This window comes from Panonychus citri, unplaced genomic scaffold (genome assembly GCF_014898815.1).
Source record: "Panonychus citri isolate SS breed McGregor unplaced genomic scaffold, ASM1489881v1 Contig00108, whole genome shotgun sequence".
In the NCBI taxonomy this organism is placed as follows: Eukaryota; Metazoa; Arthropoda; class Arachnida; order Trombidiformes; family Tetranychidae; genus Panonychus; species Panonychus citri.
Window position 1 is genome coordinate 237740 of NW_026515513.1, and position 17224 is coordinate 254963.

The following is a 17224-nucleotide window of genomic DNA, read 5'->3' on the forward strand; positions in this document are numbered from 1 at the left end:
GATTACTTGTCCTTCAAATTTAACCAAGAAAAAACAGACAAAAGCAAATTAATCAAATTTATTATCAATCAAATCAGTTAATTGTTAACAATTAAAGTTTAGGCAAAGCTGCAACAACACCACTTTCAATCCTACACTCATCAGTGCCTCGTTTAATTTTGAAGTAACCTGTTAATAAAAAGACGAATGATTATCAAGACAATTAACTTGACAATTAATTAATTACCGTCATCACCCCAATCAGTATTCCAGGAATTAGCAGCTAACCAATAATCAACACCTTGATCATTACCCCAACCAATTAACTTGACAGAATGAAATCCATGAGGTTCACCAATAGTATATTGATAAACACCTAACATTCATTGTCGATAATTTAAAATTAATCAATGGATAATTGCGAAAGACAATTTAATGACAAACCTGATTTGTAACTGTAAAAATCATCTGCAACGCGCATTTGAGCTGAAACTGGACCATTGGTCAGTATTTCGTTCATTATTTGGAAAGTACCTTTGACCGAGTAAACTTTTGACCCATAATATTTGTCACAAGTAAAATTATTACCTGAGATACATTGTCTTGAACAGGGTGGAGTCTCTGATTTGCCTAATTGTTGACATGAAGGTCGAGATCCATTGATATGATGTTCACAAGGTGGAATAGGATAAGGTAAACACCCACCACCCTGATACTGACCACCGGTGACGATACCTTGGTCAATCCAGTATTTATAAGCTTCTTTAGGACGACCACCTTGACATCCAAGTCCACAATTTGACCCACAACAACTCATCACTTCTGCTGATGATAATTGGACGTTAATTGTACCATTTGATTTGATACAAAGTCGATCGGACATTACAGAGACTGTACTAACTGCCCAACATGATCCACAAGCTCCTTGATCCCTAATTGTTGCAATTGAATCACAATTAGGCCAAACTTCACGAGCATCGAAATGTTCAGGTAAATCAATGTCAATCTGATTCTCATTGTTGTTAATTTGATTGGATTTTGATTTGATTGATTCCTTTGGTTCCTCTAAGGTTCCGACTAAATTGTCAACGAAGCTCAATGAGTAACCTTCAAAGTTTTTACCTGCCTTCAAATCACAATTAATTTTAATTTAATAAGCGACTGATTATCAATTAAAATTTCTTACCTTCCATGTTGTTCCTAATGAGTTGATATAATCAATTAATTCACTTGACAATTCAAAACTTTTACCAGATGAAACCCCAAAGATAATCAATAAAACAATTAACGTTTCCATTTTAATTACACTTCCATTAATAATCCAATTTAATCATTTCTCTTTGTTAATTTGTAAATTGTTTCCAACTTGATTAGATTAAATTAAATCATCTAAATGATGATAAAGATGAAAATAAAAGTCACCAATTTACCTTTAATTGTTATTGATTTCATCATCGTTCAGATGAGATAATCTTCATTAATCTAATCTAATTGTCTGGAATCAAATGAAAATCCTTTTTAATTGTTACAAAAAATGTTCATTATGATTAAAGAAACAATCAAAACAATTATCAGAAATGATTAAAAATATCTGATAAGTTATTTTGATGATTTGCCACTTTCAAAATCAATGAAATTTGTTTTATTAAATTACTTTCAATTTGATTGTTTAAGTTAATTGTTGGACAGTCTGAAAAGTGAGGCAATTGTTGGACTGGTAATTTAAAAGCAATGAACTACCCTGAACTTGACCCTGAATCAGTTGATTGTTACAATTTTAACCTAAATTAACTTCATCTGGTTCATAAAGAAACCATTTTCCTGATTGTTAACCTTAACCTGAACTTTTAAACTAAATAATTTAAACTAAATTAAATCTCTTCCTAGTTCAAATATCTCAACCCAGGAAATGAGACTTGTCCTCAATGAACAATTGAATCAACTATTAATAAATAAATAAACATTTGCTTATATCAATGCATTTAATAAAATACTAATAGTAAAAAACAGTTAATTAAGTAAATCACAACAATTAAAACAATTATCACAAAGTTTCGCGCACAAACCTCAGTGAAACCTTAGATAATTAACTAATTGTCTCAACAGTAGTTTCGACTCTTTGATTGATTGTTCAAGTTTTGATTAGATTATAGTTTTGGTAGTGAAGCCATTACATCAGTTTCAATTTCACATTCATCTTCACCACGTTTAATTTTGAAGAAACCTGATGGACAGAAATGGTAACAATTAGTGAACGATTTTCATTTAACAATCAACTGATTTACCTTCATCACCCCAATCGGTATTCCAGGAATTAGCAGCTAACCAATAATCAACACCTTGATCATTACCCCAACCAATTAACTTGACAGTATGATGACCAAGCCTTTCACCAGTTTCATGTTGATAAACACCTAAAATGATAACAATTAGTAAATTGCTTTTGGGTTTCATCAGATGAAATAAACGAACCTGATTTATAATTGTAAAAATCGGAATATATCAACATGCTCGCAGCAACTGGACCATTGGTCATTATCTCGACCATTATATCGTAAGGTTCAAAAAACGAATAAGATTTTTGTCCGAAAAATTTATCAGAATCAAATTTTCTATCATAACCAGAAATACACTCTTGTGAACAAGATGGAGTCATCGAAAGTCCTATTTCCTCACACGAAGACGCAGATCCGTTAACACTGTGACTACAGGGTGGTATTGAATAAGGTAAACAACCGTCACCCTGATACTGACCACCGGTAACGATACCATATTCAGTCCAATAATCGAAGGCCATAATTGGGTAGCCGTTTCTACAACCACCACCACAGTAATCACAGCAACTGATCACTTCTTCCGCTGATAGTTGGACGTTAATTGTACCATTTGATTTGATACAAAGTCGATCGGACATTACCGAGACTGTATTAACAGCCCAACATGACCCACAAGCTCCTTGATCCCTAATTGTTGCAATGGAATCACAATTAGGCCAAACTTTACGAGCATCGAAATGTTCAGGTAAATCAATATCAATCTGATTCTCATTGTTTTTAATTTGATAATTTTTCGGTTTAATCAATTGCCCAGTTTCAATTAGTGTGCCAGCTAATTTTTTCACATAATCATACGAGGAATCATGAAAATTTTTACCAGCCTAATTGTAACAATTAGAAATTATTCTCATCAACTTTTTTTTTTGAAAATTGAGCGTTTAATTGAAGAGATAATTAATTGTTGATTACTTACCTTCCATGTTGTATTCAATGTATTGATATAATTAATCATTTCATTTGTCAAAGGTGCGATACTTTTACCGTTAGTTAAACCAACTAAAATTAACATTAAAATGATCATTTTGAGTGGATGATAATCCATTCTTAAAATTGAATAAACAATTTACTAATTATGAAAGAAACAACAATCAAAATAAATACTCATTGTTGATTTTTTGTCTCTATTTATATTCACAATCAATATCTTCATCTTTGCATATCTGATTTACTATTGCGATCAAAGTCTAATTAACTACTTTCAATGATCAGCTGATTCAATTACCCACAATGATTTAACATAATCAAAAAATTACTATTGTTTAATTATAAACACAATACAATCAAGTGCCCAAAATTGTTATGATTGTTGAATTTTACTATGACAATTTAATTGATTAGATTACAATTTAGGTAAACCAGTAAATACATTGTGTTCAACATCAGCTTCATTGTGACCACGTTTGATTTTGAAAAAACCTAAGGATACACAATAATAGATGAACAATTAGTGAGACAATTAACTAAATTAGATTAATTTCTAATTACCTTTTTCACCCCAATAAGTTCCCCAAGAATTAGCAACTAGCCAGTAATCGACACCTTGATCATTACCCCAACCGATTAATTTGACAGAATGATAACCAAGCATTTCACCAGTTTCATGTTGATAAATACCTAACAATTAACGATAACAATTAATCAAAAACCAATAATCTTTAATGAGATGAAACCAAACCTGATTGATAACTTCGTAGATCACGATATTGTTTGATTTGAGCGACAACTGGACCATTGGTCATTATGTCCAACATGATGGATTTCATTCCCCATAAGTTGTCAAACTTTTCACCAAAGTATTTGTCTTGAGTGAAATTCTTGTTATACCCTGAGGCACATTCATTTCTGCATTCAGGAGTCTGAGTTGTCTTTTCACAAGCAATTTTGCCAGTTTTTGATTTATAACAAGGTTTAATTTCATAAGGATAACAACCGTCACCATGATATGATCCACCGGTGACGATTCCATGTTTAATCCAGTACGAAAATGATTTGGTGACATATCCACCTTTACCACAACCTAAATTACAATCTTCACAACAACTGATCACTTCTTCCGCTGATAATTGGACGTTAATTGTACCATTTGATTTGATACAAAGTCGATCAGACATTACCGAGACTGTATTAACTGCCCAACATGCTGCACAGCCCCCTTGGTCTCTAATTGTTGCAATGGAATCACAATTAGGCCAAACTTCACGAGCATCGAAATGTTCAGGAAAATCAATTTCGACATCTTGATTGTTAACCAGATTGGATTTTGATTTAATCAAGTCTTCTGGTGCCATCAAACTACCACCTTGGTTCATTAGTTGATCGTTGAAGATTTTACCAGCCTAATAATTAATTATTTTCTCAATATCGATATACTGATTGTCTAATAGTTTCAATTAATTACTTACTTTCCATGTTGTATTCAGTGAGTTAACATAGTCAATTAAATCATCTGAAGTATAATCAAAATTGTCCGAGGATAAACTTTTTCCATAAGTAAAACTCACGATAAACAATAAAACAATTGCAACTTTCATCGCCATCAAGTTTAATTTAATTGTAACAATTTAATGATTTTATGATCAGTTCAACTCGATGTCTTCTTTGTTTAGAACTGATTAGCAACTTAATTCTGTTTCAAATTTAAATTGATTTAAATGAAAATTCACGAGATAATCAGCTCGAAGGGTGTTTTCTATTGGGAATTTGTTATTAATTTCATAATAGAAAATGTTTATAATAAATAGGAGTGAATTATTATCGAGCCTCGAAATTGTTCAACTTTGTCCCTTAATTGTGTTAATCGTTGATTGATTCTATTAATTACTGTAAAATTAAGGCCAATAGACTGCTTAATTGTTGCTATTTGTTAATGATGATCATTGAGCTTTGTGATTTACTTTCCTCTGGTCATAAATGTCAAAATAATGAGCAGTTATGATTTGATTGAGAATCTTGATTTAATGTTGATTCAATTAAAATCAAATGATTATTGATCAAGATTTTAGTATCTAATCAAGTTGATTGTGTCAGTTTAATATCAATGATTGATTATTAATCATCATCTATAAGATGAGATTGATTGAGATGAAAATTTTTATTACCAATAACAATTAGAATAAATAATTTAGGATTGGCAATGTCAATCAATTGTTAATTGATTGACTTAATCACTAACAATTAATTAGTTGGAGATTAATTTTATCAATTAAATTCTTGGCAATCCAGCAATTCCCTCATTTTCAATCTCACATTCATTTTCACCGCGTTTGATTTTGAAAAAACCTGAAGACAAGGAAACAAGAAGCAAACAATTAGTCTAACAATTAACTAAATCAGATACATTTTTCTATGAAAATTAAAACAATCACTAATTAATTAACCAGTTTACCTTTATCACCCCAATAAGTGCCCCAAGAATTAGCAGCTAACCAATAATCGACACCTTGATCATTACCCCAACCGATTAACTTGACAGTATGATAACCATCATCTTCATTAACAGTTTGCTGATAAATACCTGTAAGAAATTAAGACAATTAACTAATGTTACAGGAGAAAAGATAATCGATTAACTTTCTTACCTGATTTGTAACTGTAAAGATCATTGTAAAGTTTCATTCGAGCTGCGACTGGACCATTGGTCATAATGTCCAACATGATCGATTTAGGACCAACCAAATTGTAAGAATTTTTCCCAAAGTATTTATCATCAGTGTAATTCTTGTTATACCCTGAGGCACATTCGTTTCTACAGGTTGATAGTCGAATTAGATTTGATTGTTTACAAGTAATTGGACCATCTCCCTGTCTGGTGCAAGGGTAAATTGTATAAGGTAAACACCCGCCACCTTGGTAAGACCCACCGGTGACGATTCCATGGTCAATCCAATATGAAAACGCCTTATGAGCAAATCCACCGTTGACACAACCGTTACTACAATTATGACAACATGTCAACACTTCCTCAGCTGATAATTGGACGTTAATTGTACCATTTGATTTGATACAAAGTCGATCGGACATAATTGAGACTGTATTAACTGCCCAACATGCTGCACAACCCCCTTGGTCTCTAATTGTTGCAATGGAATCACAATTAGGCCAAACTTCACGAGCATCGAAATGTTCAGGTAAATTGATTTTCTCGTTAGTTATTGTAATTGTTTCGTTAATTGTTGAATTGAATAAATTTTCTGGCTCCTTTAAAGTACCATTAAGTTTCTTGATGTATTGTAAATCATCAAAGTTTGTACCAGCCTGATTGTAACAATTAATATTATCAAGTTAGGTTAATTGGTTAATCGTTTTAATTGTTAATTACTTACTTTCCATGTTGTATTCAGTGAATTGACATAATCAACTATTTCATTTGACAATGGAGTTAAATTAGTTGTATTTACTGATGATAAAGTTTTCCCGTTGGTTAAACCAATGAAAATTAAGCCAACAATTAAAATGAACATTTAATTAGTTACTTTGTTGATCTTTTCAGTGAAAAAATTAACTTTGTCAATCATTTTCATGATTAGTTTTCATTTATTTATCTTAATTGTTATCATAATTATCAAGTGTTAGATTAAATCTCATTCACCTTAATATTAAATTGATTGATTAAAGTGAATCTTAATTAGCCTTCATCTTAATTGTAAATTGTTTAACCCTTTATATTGATAGTAAGTAATTAAGATGACAAAATTTAACTATTTTTATTGATCATTCAATTGACTAGATTACAATTAAGGTAAATCATCAAATCTGCCCACGAGCTCGTAATCTGATTGATCAACAATACAAAAGTAGTTTAATTATGTCTTATTGAATTAGATTTGATAATCAGATCGATATGATTGTTGATCAATTAAGGAAAATTTTGATTTCAAAATGATTCTTTCTCGTTATTATCTCAAATTGTTCTGAATTAACTTTGATTAATTACTTGGAACATGATTTTGAGGGACACATGAGGATTGATTTGTTTGGAAAAAAACTGTTAATGTTGATTAAATAACACAATTAAAGTACCACAATTTAGATATACAGATCAATATTAAGGTTGTTTGTTACAAAGGAATAATTTTTTTGTTTTCATTTGAATGATAATTTGATGATTATTAGAAAATTGGGAATATTTGGATTTTATAAATACATTTCTAATCGAATGATCTTGAATCTCTTGACGGCCCAGGTCGGTTTTTTTCTGATCGACGAGGAGTTCGTTTACTTTTACCAATATTAGATCCTTGGTTCATGAATAAGGTCATATCATTATTGTCCTGGGAAAATTCAATATCTTGACCTGAGGTTTTCAAATGTAATTCAATTGATGATATTTGAGACTCCAATTCTTGTTTCTCTTTTGAATGAGCACTTTTGGTTGAATTTGCTTTAATTATTTGACTTTCAATGTCTGAGATGACATTATCACAATTAGAAGTCCAATTGGATAAAACATCAATTATGGTCTCTAATTGTTCCTCCTTAATGTCCCGAGAAATTGTTGAACTTATCTCTAACCATCCATTTTCTTGATCCATTTTACCTTTGATTATATTTGAATAGATGACATCAATGATAAGATTTTCCAATTCTCTTAAATTAACAATTCCAAGTTGTTCATTCAATTTTTCATAGCTTAAGGTCTTATTTTTACTGGCCAAATTAATAATAGTTAAATGTCGCAATTTAGTGACCATTTGACCAGTTAACTGTGGATATTTGAGTTGATTGTAATCATTGTAATTACCATAAGCAAACAGTTCCAATAAATCATAATATTTAGAATATTCTTCCGATTTAGATAGTTCTTTTATATTGGGTTGTCTCAATATCTCACCAAAAACATAGATTTGTGGATGATTAAGAACCTCTTTAATCAATTCAACAGCCGCCAAACCTTTACTCGTTTTTGAAAGGATAATAAACTGTTGAAGAGCCGATGGGGTGACCGGTGTAGCATCAACTTCCATATCGACGAATATTGGACAACAATCAAATCAACGGAAAAAAAGACAATCACAATCAATTAATCAGCGAAACACAATAAAAACAAAACGTTCTCTATAAAGTAAACTTGCTCTTCCATTAGAAAATTCAATCTATCGATTGTATCGATGAAAAGACCAGAGAAAAGAAAGAGAAAAGAAAGAACAACAACTGGTGACATCTGTTGGATTTTCTAAACTTCGCCTAACATATGAGGGGATTTTCTCTGAGGTCGGGTTACCAAAAGTGCTCATCAAGATCATCCGCCGTCCATTGTTGGTGTGCCTTTTTCACTTTGGAATATATAAATTATCTTAATCATGGCGATGACAATAAGTTCTAATTGTTGTCTAATTGATCGTTCTCACTTTGGTCTAATTATATTGTATTTGACATGTTTGTTCGTTCGGTTTAGTCAACAATATGAACCGGTACCCGATTTACCTTTGTCTCATTATCCATTCTTTTTCCAGAGTAATCATCACTTAATTGAGAAAATGTGTTCATCTTCTAGACAATTAATTCCTAAAGAACAAAAGATCTGTGATTATGTTAATTCTACTGGCCTTAAGTGTTGGGGTTATGAATCTGCTTTTGGGGTTAATTGTTCAAATAAAGTTGAAAGAATCACAGGTTTGTAATATGTTAACTTATTCGTTTTATCAAGTTCTCTTTTTTTTTGTTCTATGATAAAAGATCAAATTGTCTTTGGTTTAATTTATTCTCTTAATCATCTCTTCTTTTTATTTTTCTTATATAAATTTAATTCTAATCAGTTTATTATGTATGATAAATTGTTTTAATGTCTTGTGTTTTGTTTCTCGTTTCTTCCAATAGATTGTGAAAAGAGTAACAATGGTTGGCCCAACAGTGAAAGTGAACAAAGAGAAACTTTTTTTAACCAAGGAGATTTTGGTTACATTATGGAACGAACCAAAGAATTGACTACTTATTGTAAACCAAAAATGACCTTTGGAAGTCCATTGAAACTTCTAGGACAAAGTTCAAGCCTTGAATGTACTCGATATTTTAGATTTTGTCGGGGAAAAAGTATTATGATTGATTTCAAGCGACTGGAAACACTCAAAGAACCAATTAAATATCGTACAGATATTCTTGAAAATGGACAAATCGGTGGATGGGATTGTGATCGTGATATTTTATCAATTAGAAAGGAAAGTGCCCACAAATCTCCGTTACAATCTTGGTTCGATGAGCTTGAACATTACGATGTTTACGATAATAAACCAAACTGTGATATAACAATAACCAAACCAACATACATAATGAAATTAGATGCTACAGTTAATATGTATCATCATTTCTGTGATTTTGTTAATCTTTACGCAACATTACATCTTAATCAAAGTTTCTCAACGGACATTAACATCCTAATTTGGGACACTTATCCATATCGATCCAATTTCGGTATTGTTTGGAAAGCTTTTACCAATAATCCAATTCTAAACCTAAGCCTTTACAAAGGGAAAAAGGTTTGCTTTAAAGATGCTCTCTTCTCATTATTACCTCGAATGGTTTTCGGTAAGTTAATTTTCCTCAAAATATCTAATCATCATCTAATCAATTCTCTCTTTTTTTTTCAATTTCTCCAATTAGGTTTATACTACAATATGCCTTTGGTTCCTGGTTGTCGTAAAAGTCGATTATTCCAAGCATTCAATGAACACGTTCTTTACAAATTAAATATCACCCAAAATTATACCCAAATTGATGATCCATCGACAATCAGAATAACTCTAATCTCCCGGTCAACTAAATATCGAAAAATATTAAACGAAGATGAATTATTGGATAATTTAAAGAAAAAATCTAACAATTTCAAAGTCCAACGAGTTGAATTTACTCATCAAATGCCATTTTCGGATCAATTAACAATTAGTCACAATTCTGATATACTAATTGGTATGCATGGAGCTGGATTAACTCATTGTCTTTTCCAACCCAATTGGGGAGTCCTATTTGAATTATATAATTGTGATGATGAAAATTGTTACAAAGATTTAGCATCTCTACGAGGCCTTAAATATATTACTTGGTCATCGAGAGACAAATTATATCCACAAGATGAAGGTAATCATCCCAATTTAGGTGCTCATCAAAAATTTACCAATTATCGATTTGATGTTAACGAATTTATAAATCTAGTTATGGAAGGAGTTAAATACGTTCGCAAGGAGCGAGTTAAATATCTCCAATCATCATCAATTGAAAACCAAATAACAATTAACTCAAATACTCAACAATCAGGAAAATCTCATCTTGAATTATAAGCATCAATTTCAAGACTATTACATCAACAGAAAGAACAAAATTTATTTCAATTTTGACGAAACAACTAATTATACACTTTTTAATTGTTCTAAACAATTACTTGACCAATTGTAATTAATTTACAATACAATCTTCCTCTCACTAATTAACTTATATTTAAGTATTTTGTAAATGCACAATCAATTCCCATTCCAATCAATTTGCAAATGGTGCACAATCAAGCCCACAACTGAAAAGTCTGATTATTTTAGTCAATTAATCTAAATTTGCCTCTGTAAATCAACAACCACCACAATCAAATAATTAAATGTACACTTTTGTTTACAATAATCTCTTTAACAATTAAAGAGTTTGAAAAGGAAAAAATTTTCGCTTCAATTATTTTTCTTTGTATCTTTTCAATCAATACAAACACTTCACAGAGATTCAGGTTTTGGGTCAACTCTTTGGTTAATCAACCAAAGAGATTTAATTAAACTGGACAATAATCATAATTTTCTGTCTTCATCTCTTTCTATCAAATAGACAGTAGAGTTTAACTTTCTCTCTTTTCTCTTGTTTTTCTGTCAGAATAATTTTCACTTTGTTTGGGTTAATCTCTCTCACTTTCTCTCTCTTTCTATTTTTATGTTTTCTTTTTTTCTACTCTCTCACAACAAGTACTTAATTGTTCCCTGGCTAATTAACACTTACACGATTGATCAATCAAGGTATTAACCACAAAGGTAAGTTAATTAATCTGATGATTTGTTTTCTTTGTTTGATGACAGATTGTTTATCTTTTTCTCTTCTTCTCCATTTCTGTCTATCTTTTTTTTTCTTTCTTTCTCTCTGTCTTTTTTTCTCTATGTATTCTCCCTCCCCTTTGATATTTACTCTCTCTCTCTCTTTCTATTCTCACTATTATATTTTATCTTCTTCTCTTTCTCTGTTGAATATCTTGTTATTTCTGTAGTAATTTGTTTACTTATTTGCTCGTCTCTCTTTTTCTCTCTCTCTCTCTCTGTGTCTCTCTAATTATCTTCCTCTATGGTTCCTCGTCTTCTTAATTTTTTAGATTGGTGATTATAATTGTTTAGATGCAAAGGTAATTCAAGCATCAGATGTGATTATCAAAAGTTAATCAAGCAAGGTCAAGGTAAGTAAAGTCAAGAAGAAATTATCATTTTAAATCTGGAAGATGATGATGACTCTTTTTTTTGTTATAATAACTGTTTGCTACTCTCTCTCTCTCTCTCTTCTTGTATCATTTGTTAACATGACTATTTGCCTGGTTTTGATTTCCTGTTGTTATTCAGTTGGTTTTGATTACTTTGTCATTTTAATTGGGTTGGGAAAAGAGCAATTATTGTACAAATTACAGGTAATTAATTGAAAGAAAACCACCTCAATAATGATGATTATGGTCTAAGAACTGACCATATATCTCATGTTAAAAGATGGAATAAGCTATAAACAAGGTAAGTGAGAGAAGAAAAAAAAATATTCTATTCTCTTTTCACCATTTTCTCTTTTCTCTTTATTTTCTATGAGGATTAACTTTCATGTTGTTCTCTTTGTCGTTTGATTTGAAACAATTATTATTTGTTTTCTCTCTCATTATCTATCTCTTGTCTTTAATTGATTCTAATTGTTTCTTTCTATTTTTTTTCTTCTTCTCTCTTCTTTTGTCTCACAGAATCCATATGTGATTAGGATTGTTGTTTTGTGACAAATACACAACTTCAAGTGTACAAAAAAAATAGAAGAAACTTATTTTGATGACATCCCGCCTCAATCATCGTATTATCCTCTTAATCCTTTTCTATCAATCAACATCATCATCCAGTTAAAACTGCAACATCATCAAATCATTAAGCTATTACAAAACTCTGTATTTCTTTTGATTTACTTAATTTGGTTACGAGATTTACAAACAAACACTCACATATATTTGGAATATATTACCTAGATATCAATTACTATTATACACCAGTTGCTGTTTTTTTTGTACAAAAGCTAATTATCCAAAGATTGGTTCCATTTCTTTTACTTTTGGTGGGTTATTATCATGATTTTTATGTTTTTCCGCAAATTCTACAACAAATTGATTTGCTTCTTCTTGTATGGTCAAGTTTCTCTTACTCATCCCTGAGTAAAGGAGTGAAAGTTTATTGCCGTTTGGTAGCTATTTCTACATCACAGTATATATATAACCCACGAACACTTATATACTCAAGATTTATACATATTAACTATCTACCTGAAAACGAAAACGAAAACCATGAAAGTCCAGCCAATCGTAGAAACCGATCAACCTAATGGGCACCTTGAAAAAGATGCATCGATACCTCCTTCATCTCTTCCTATTTCTACTTCTTCACAATTAATACAACCACTAGTACTGACACAATCAACGACTACATCATTATCATCATCATCATCTCCCTCACCTCCTCCTCTATCAACAACACCTTCAAATATGTTGTTGTCACAAGCCTCTCAAATGTCATCACAACGTGACTCTGATGAGGTTAATCAAAGCGAAAAACCGACAAGACAAGACCATCAAGCCTTTTTGGAGAGAAATAAAATGGATAAACTATTTGACTGTCTTCGTAAAGTGGGCTCAGCGATTCAAGAACTTGTCGAAGAAGGTACCGAAAGCGCTAGCACTTTCAACTCTTCTGCATATAATTCACCACCATCCTATCGATCAAAAGAAGAAGTGCCTCCATTATCAAATCATCTGCCTCATCATTCAAAAGTAACTAAAGACTTTGGATGCCAAAAAAATGGTTCAGTTAGTTATGTTCACCGATCCGTGGGTGACAGAAATCCTGTCATTCGAACAATGGAAGAATATGAAGCACTTGAATCGTCGGACCAACGTCGCTACCTAATAAGTCAACTAGATGCCTACAGTAGACAATATTTCAAAATGATCGAAGATAAAGAACGTCGAAGACGTAAATTGTGCCATCTACAATCAGAATTTATATCACTTATGTTACCACAATTTTCCATAATTCACAGTATTATGGCCGAGGGACTACGTAATGAGTGGCAAAATAAGCTTAAGATTATCGATGAATTGACTCGAACATTAAGTGATTGTGACGAAAGACTGACATTAAATAACGAAGGATATTCTATGCGCGATCAATCAATCTCAGGGATCAATTTATCTCTAATAAATCATCAACATCATCTTCAATCTCATCATTCGTTTCTTCAAAAACAACAACGGACAATAGCCAATAATGGTGAAGGTGATAATGAAGATGAATACGAAAATGAGGAAGATGAAACATTCGATCATGAAGAACTATCATCTCGCAATCATCAACATCATAACAATTTGTATAATGGAAATCTAGCCGTCGATCCTAGTCATCATGAAATTGGCGGCATCAGTGCTGTCGGTGAAGAGATGAATAGTTCAGCTGAACAATTACGTCTGGCAACTGAACGTTTCGCCCAATTAACCAAAAGAAACGTTGAAGATGCACATATTGAAGATGGTTCTGGACTGCCTGTTGATTTAACAACCGATTCAGAAATTGTTAATCAATTTGCTCGTTTCTGTGATGCTTCAGTTTCAAAGAGACAATATAGTCGTAAACCACCAGCCCCTCCCGTACCACCCTCATCAAAATATGTTAACAACATTGTCACCAACAATGGAAACAGTGATCCCGCCTCACCTAAACCAACTGGTCTCCATAAATACAAAATTTGTCTCTTCCGTGATGGTGGTTACCGATGTTACTACATAGGTAAAGATCGTTCGTGTAACATGAGGCAACATTGGCTTCACAGGCACGGAGTAGATAACCCACCGGAACATTTTTACGCTCGAAAAGATTTATCCGACACTGAGGTTCAAAAATACAAACTAAAGTACGAAGTTCAAAAGAGCAATTTCCCTAAAAATCGCGATCCTCTAGTGTCCACAATCTTCCACCAACAATCGCCCGCTAAAAGAGCAAAATTATCACCCACTCAACAGGAAAACACTCCACAAGCTTAAACTTATTTTCTATTTCGCCAATTATTTTTTTCTTTTCTCTCTCTCTTTCTTTCTTTCTCACTCTCACTCTTCGCTTAAATCACTTAATTCATTTTTTTTTCTTTCTAACCTTTTGGTTTATCGCCATCATTTCTTCAGATGATTTCATCAATTTTTTTTTGTTTTCCCGGCCATTTGCATATATTTAAAAATAAGAAAAAGTGAGAAAGAGTGAGAGAGAGAAAGAGAAAGAGAGAAAAAAGTTACCTCACAAAATGACAAAGAAATTCAAAGAAATGGTATCAAAAATCATTTGTAAACAAAATCAATCAATTATATTATATAATTATTACTACATAACCTCTCTTTTATTTATCGAATTTCTTAATTGTCAAATTTTTCTTTCTTTTTGTATCTCAATCACCTTGACAAACCAATTCACACACCAACAAACAAATACACAATTTAAATTCCAGTTCCTCTGTTAATAAACATTCAAAAAAAACACCAAATCAATGGACAATTTTAAAAACAAATTAATGACAAAATCAATCGATACAATTAATACTTTTTGATTATTTATTTGGCAGATAAAAAAAAGGAGCCATTAAAAGTAAATCGTTAGCGAAAAGGCAAATATAAAATAATGAAGACGAAAAAGATGATTGATTAAATTACGCTGGAATCAACTAATTAGTTGATTAAATGACCTTACTGAGACTCGATAACAAGACCTTCCAAGTGGCATAATTGAAGGGACATTGTTGCTTGTAGTTAATTGTGTCGCAATCGTTTCCTTGTCTTCCATAGGCATGAGACTCGAGCCATTCCTTGTTGGATATTAGGTATTGATCGAGTCCAGGGAAACTGTTGATTAGATTAATTGATTAGTTTTCTTGTTTATTCGGACAATTAATTGATTTACTTACGTTAGAACTGTGTTGACCGCATCGATAGCTCGACTTCTTCGTGATACCTCTTTGGCCTTTCCAAGAGTACAAAGAGCAATCTTAATGCAAGTATCGGATTCACTTCGAGAATAGCTATCGATCGCAGCGTCGACTGTTTCGGCGATTTGGTCAATCGATCGGCCGATTTCACCGATTAGTTTAATTTGATTACGATCACTAAATATTGGGATTGATGCTTCTCGAAGTGACGGGAATGTGTAGAGTGCGATTAACGATATGAACCCTGCGAAAGTGACACCGGCCACTGAAAGGGTTAATGGTGACCGAACTAAATCACTTCGACGAATTGAGCTCCATAAATTGTTAACCGTTTGCGTGCTTTTGATTGGTAACTTGATTCGATTAGTTAACTGGTTGAATAATTGAGACAAATTGTTGGATAAACTGTTGATCAGATTACTTGCCAAAGTTGAACCAGAATTTGATAAAAGTTGAATACGATTTGTGATCGTGTTGTTATTGGTGTTGCTTGATTGTGGGGCTAATGCTGTTGTCGCTGTGGTTGTTGTTTGTGTTGGTGTTGGAGGGGAAGGTGTTGTTGATGATGCAACGGTGGTTGGTGTTGGACGAGTTGTCGATTTGGTGACAGTTTCGGTTGTCGCCTTTGGGAGGCTTGTTGATGTCGAGGAAGATATTTGCTCATTTCGAGCTGTTCGAGCTTGAGAACTTGTAACTGCTAAAGCAATGGTAACAATTAGAATCAATGAATTCATATTGAACTTTTTTTTCTCAACGATTTTAATTTTATTAGAAAGTAACTTTCACTTTACCAAGAATCAAACTAAACTGTTAGAATCACAGTTAATTGTGAAGGAAACTTTTTTCTTCGACTTAGTTTATTTCTATCTCACTCGTTTGTCACCTTCCCCTCTCACCTGTGAGGATGATAAGTGATGGAAGAAAGTGAGAGTTAATGAGAGAGAAGAGGATGACGAAAATTAGAAACAAAAATAAAGAAAAATCTGTGAGGTCTTTGACTGAAACAGAATTTTGATATTTTTTTCCACCGATCAATTGATAGTCTAGGGAAATGCCCTAAGGCTATGGTAATAACTGACCTCTCTCTCTCTCTCTCTCTCTCTCTTTCTATTTCTTTCTTTCTTTCTTTCTTGGTTATTGTCCACCTCAATGTTGACCTTTCATCTTGATAACTTTTCCGCTTAGTCTTTAGTTTTTGAGTTTTGTTTCTTGCAAAGTGACCACAGGTAACTAATAATTTAACCAAAGTCTCATCATCATAATCATCACCATCTTTGACCACTACTACACTACTGACCACTAAGGTTAGAGAGTATCGATCATTTTTTTCTCTTCTCTTTTTTTTGAAGAAAAAAACTTTTTTCCAATGATAATTTTCACTGATTAAAAACTGTGATTGAATGGGTTGATTGATTATCGATAATTTAACACTCGTATCATAAACGATAATCACAGTTATTATCAGTTAAGATCAAATTTAACTGGAGTGAAAATCTTTGGCAATTATAATTACCTTTGAACTTGACCTTGAGAAATGACCAAAAGTCAAAGGTCCAAATCGTTCAAAGTATTAGAGGGAAAAATAGATCAACCCGAAGATCATTTTTATCTTGATTTTGATGCGATTGTAACTGATTAACAAACTCCCAAGGATCCGATCAACAGTTTGATTGACAATTAAGATGAACCTAATTGAT

The 17224-nt window shown here is 32.1% G+C and overlaps 7 protein-coding genes across 8 annotated transcripts; 2 read left to right on the forward strand and 5 right to left on the reverse strand.

Annotated features, from left to right (window-relative positions):
• Window positions 1-40: 40 nt before the first annotated feature.
• LOC128389527 (uncharacterized) lies at window positions 41-3466 on the reverse strand. The gene is made up of 8 exons (XM_053349130.1): window positions 3229-3466; window positions 2452-3136; window positions 2265-2393; window positions 2132-2203; window positions 1166-1305; window positions 424-1105; window positions 227-355; window positions 41-168 (listed from the first exon to the last, which is right to left on the reverse strand). The coding sequence occupies exons 1-8, from the start codon at window positions 3355-3357 to the stop codon at window positions 92-94; spliced, it is 2043 nt and encodes a 680-aa protein (XP_053205105.1). The 5' UTR covers window positions 3358-3466; the 3' UTR covers window positions 41-91.
• An 80-nt stretch (window positions 3467-3546) lies between these two features.
• LOC128389336 (cathepsin B-like cysteine proteinase 3) lies at window positions 3547-5264 on the reverse strand. The gene is made up of 4 exons (XM_053348898.1): window positions 4718-5264; window positions 3991-4651; window positions 3801-3929; window positions 3547-3731 (listed from the first exon to the last, which is right to left on the reverse strand). Exons 1-4 carry the CDS (start codon window positions 4850-4852, stop codon window positions 3655-3657), a joined length of 1002 nt encoding a protein of 333 aa, XP_053204873.1. The 5' UTR covers window positions 4853-5264; the 3' UTR covers window positions 3547-3654.
• A 127-nt stretch (window positions 5265-5391) lies between these two features.
• Window positions 5392-7137, reverse strand: LOC128389334 (cathepsin B-like). The gene is made up of 4 exons (XM_053348896.1): window positions 6638-7137; window positions 5894-6569; window positions 5701-5829; window positions 5392-5594 (listed from the first exon to the last, which is right to left on the reverse strand). Exons 1-4 carry the CDS (start codon window positions 6773-6775, stop codon window positions 5518-5520), a joined length of 1020 nt encoding a protein of 339 aa, XP_053204871.1. The 5' UTR covers window positions 6776-7137; the 3' UTR covers window positions 5392-5517.
• A 150-nt stretch (window positions 7138-7287) lies between these two features.
• LOC128389339 (COP9 signalosome complex subunit 7-like) lies at window positions 7288-8409 on the reverse strand. The gene has a single exon (XM_053348900.1). It carries the CDS (start codon window positions 8276-8278, stop codon window positions 7463-7465), a length of 816 nt encoding a protein of 271 aa, XP_053204875.1. The 5' UTR covers window positions 8279-8409; the 3' UTR covers window positions 7288-7462.
• Window positions 8410-8478: 69 nt separating this feature from the next.
• On the forward strand, window positions 8479-10967 carry LOC128389328 (EGF domain-specific O-linked N-acetylglucosamine transferase-like). The gene is made up of 3 exons (XM_053348890.1): window positions 8479-8927; window positions 9132-9836; window positions 9912-10967. Exons 1-3 carry the CDS (start codon window positions 8615-8617, stop codon window positions 10583-10585), a joined length of 1692 nt encoding a protein of 563 aa, XP_053204865.1. The 5' UTR covers window positions 8479-8614; the 3' UTR covers window positions 10586-10967.
• Window positions 10968-11106: 139 nt separating this feature from the next.
• Window positions 11107-14937, forward strand: LOC128389326 (uncharacterized). Of its 2 annotated transcripts, XM_053348889.1 has the most exons (5): window positions 11107-11311; window positions 11542-11724; window positions 11885-12046; window positions 12265-12623; window positions 12701-14937. In XM_053348889.1, exon 5 carries the CDS (start codon window positions 12850-12852, stop codon window positions 14596-14598), a length of 1749 nt encoding a protein of 582 aa, XP_053204864.1. In that variant the 5' UTR covers window positions 11107-11311; window positions 11542-11724; window positions 11885-12046; window positions 12265-12623; window positions 12701-12849; the 3' UTR covers window positions 14599-14937. The 2 variants fall into 2 exon arrangements, with proteins under 2 accessions (XP_053204864.1, XP_053204863.1); XM_053348888.1 differs by having other exon boundaries at window positions 11644-11724; window positions 12265-14937.
• LOC128389338 (uncharacterized) lies at window positions 14660-16494 on the reverse strand. Its single transcript, XM_053348899.1, has 2 exons — window positions 15507-16494; window positions 14660-15444 (listed from the first exon to the last, which is right to left on the reverse strand). The coding sequence occupies exons 1-2, from the start codon at window positions 16259-16261 to the stop codon at window positions 15279-15281; spliced, it is 921 nt and encodes a 306-aa protein (XP_053204874.1). The 5' UTR covers window positions 16262-16494; the 3' UTR covers window positions 14660-15278.
• Between the last annotated feature and the right edge of the window lie 730 nt (window positions 16495-17224).

Bases quoted from the DNA above. Each gene is read 5' to 3' on its own strand.
- LOC128389527 (XM_053349130.1), bottom strand. From the start codon at position 3,357: ATGGATTATCATCCACTCAAAATGATCATTTTAATGTTAATTTTAGTT. The intron at 3,137-3,228 runs GTAAGTAATCAA...TGTTACAATTAG, and splicing joins CATTGAATACAACATGGAAG to GCTGGTAAAAATTTTCATGA. The intron at 2,394-2,451 runs GTTCGTTTATTT...TTATCATTTTAG, and splicing joins TTTTTACAATTATAAATCAG to GTGTTTATCAACATGAAACT.
- LOC128389336 (XM_053348898.1), bottom strand. From the start codon at position 4,852: ATGGCGATGAAAGTTGCAATTGTTTTATTGTTTATCGTGAGTTTTACT. The intron at 4,652-4,717 runs GTAAGTAATTAA...ATTAATTATTAG, and splicing joins CACTGAATACAACATGGAAA to GCTGGTAAAATCTTCAACGA. The intron at 3,732-3,800 runs GTAATTAGAAAT...GTGTATCCTTAG, and splicing joins AACTTATTGGGGTGAAAAAG to GTTTTTTCAAAATCAAACGT.
- LOC128389334 (XM_053348896.1), bottom strand. From the start codon at position 6,775: ATGTTCATTTTAATTGTTGGCTTAATTTTCATTGGTTTAACCAACGGG. The intron at 5,830-5,893 runs GTAAGAAAGTTA...AATTTCTTACAG, and splicing joins TCTTTACAGTTACAAATCAG to GTATTTATCAGCAAACTGTT. The intron at 5,595-5,700 runs GTAAACTGGTTA...CCTTGTCTTCAG, and splicing joins CACTTATTGGGGTGATAAAG to GTTTTTTCAAAATCAAACGC.
- LOC128389339 (XM_053348900.1), bottom strand. From the start codon at position 8,278: ATGGAAGTTGATGCTACACCGGTCACCCCATCGGCTCTTCAACAGTTT.
- LOC128389328 (XM_053348890.1), top strand. From the start codon at position 8,615: ATGGCGATGACAATAAGTTCTAATTGTTGTCTAATTGATCGTTCTCAC. The intron at 8,928-9,131 runs GTTTGTAATATG...TTCTTCCAATAG, and splicing joins TAAAGTTGAAAGAATCACAG to ATTGTGAAAAGAGTAACAAT. The intron at 9,837-9,911 runs GTAAGTTAATTT...TTCTCCAATTAG, and splicing joins ATTACCTCGAATGGTTTTCG to GTTTATACTACAATATGCCT.
- LOC128389326 (XM_053348889.1), top strand. From the start codon at position 12,850: ATGAAAGTCCAGCCAATCGTAGAAACCGATCAACCTAATGGGCACCTT.
- LOC128389338 (XM_053348899.1), bottom strand. From the start codon at position 16,261: ATGAATTCATTGATTCTAATTGTTACCATTGCTTTAGCAGTTACAAGT. The intron at 15,445-15,506 runs GTAAGTAAATCA...TCTAATCAACAG, and splicing joins GCGGTCAACACAGTTCTAAC to TTTCCCTGGACTCGATCAAT.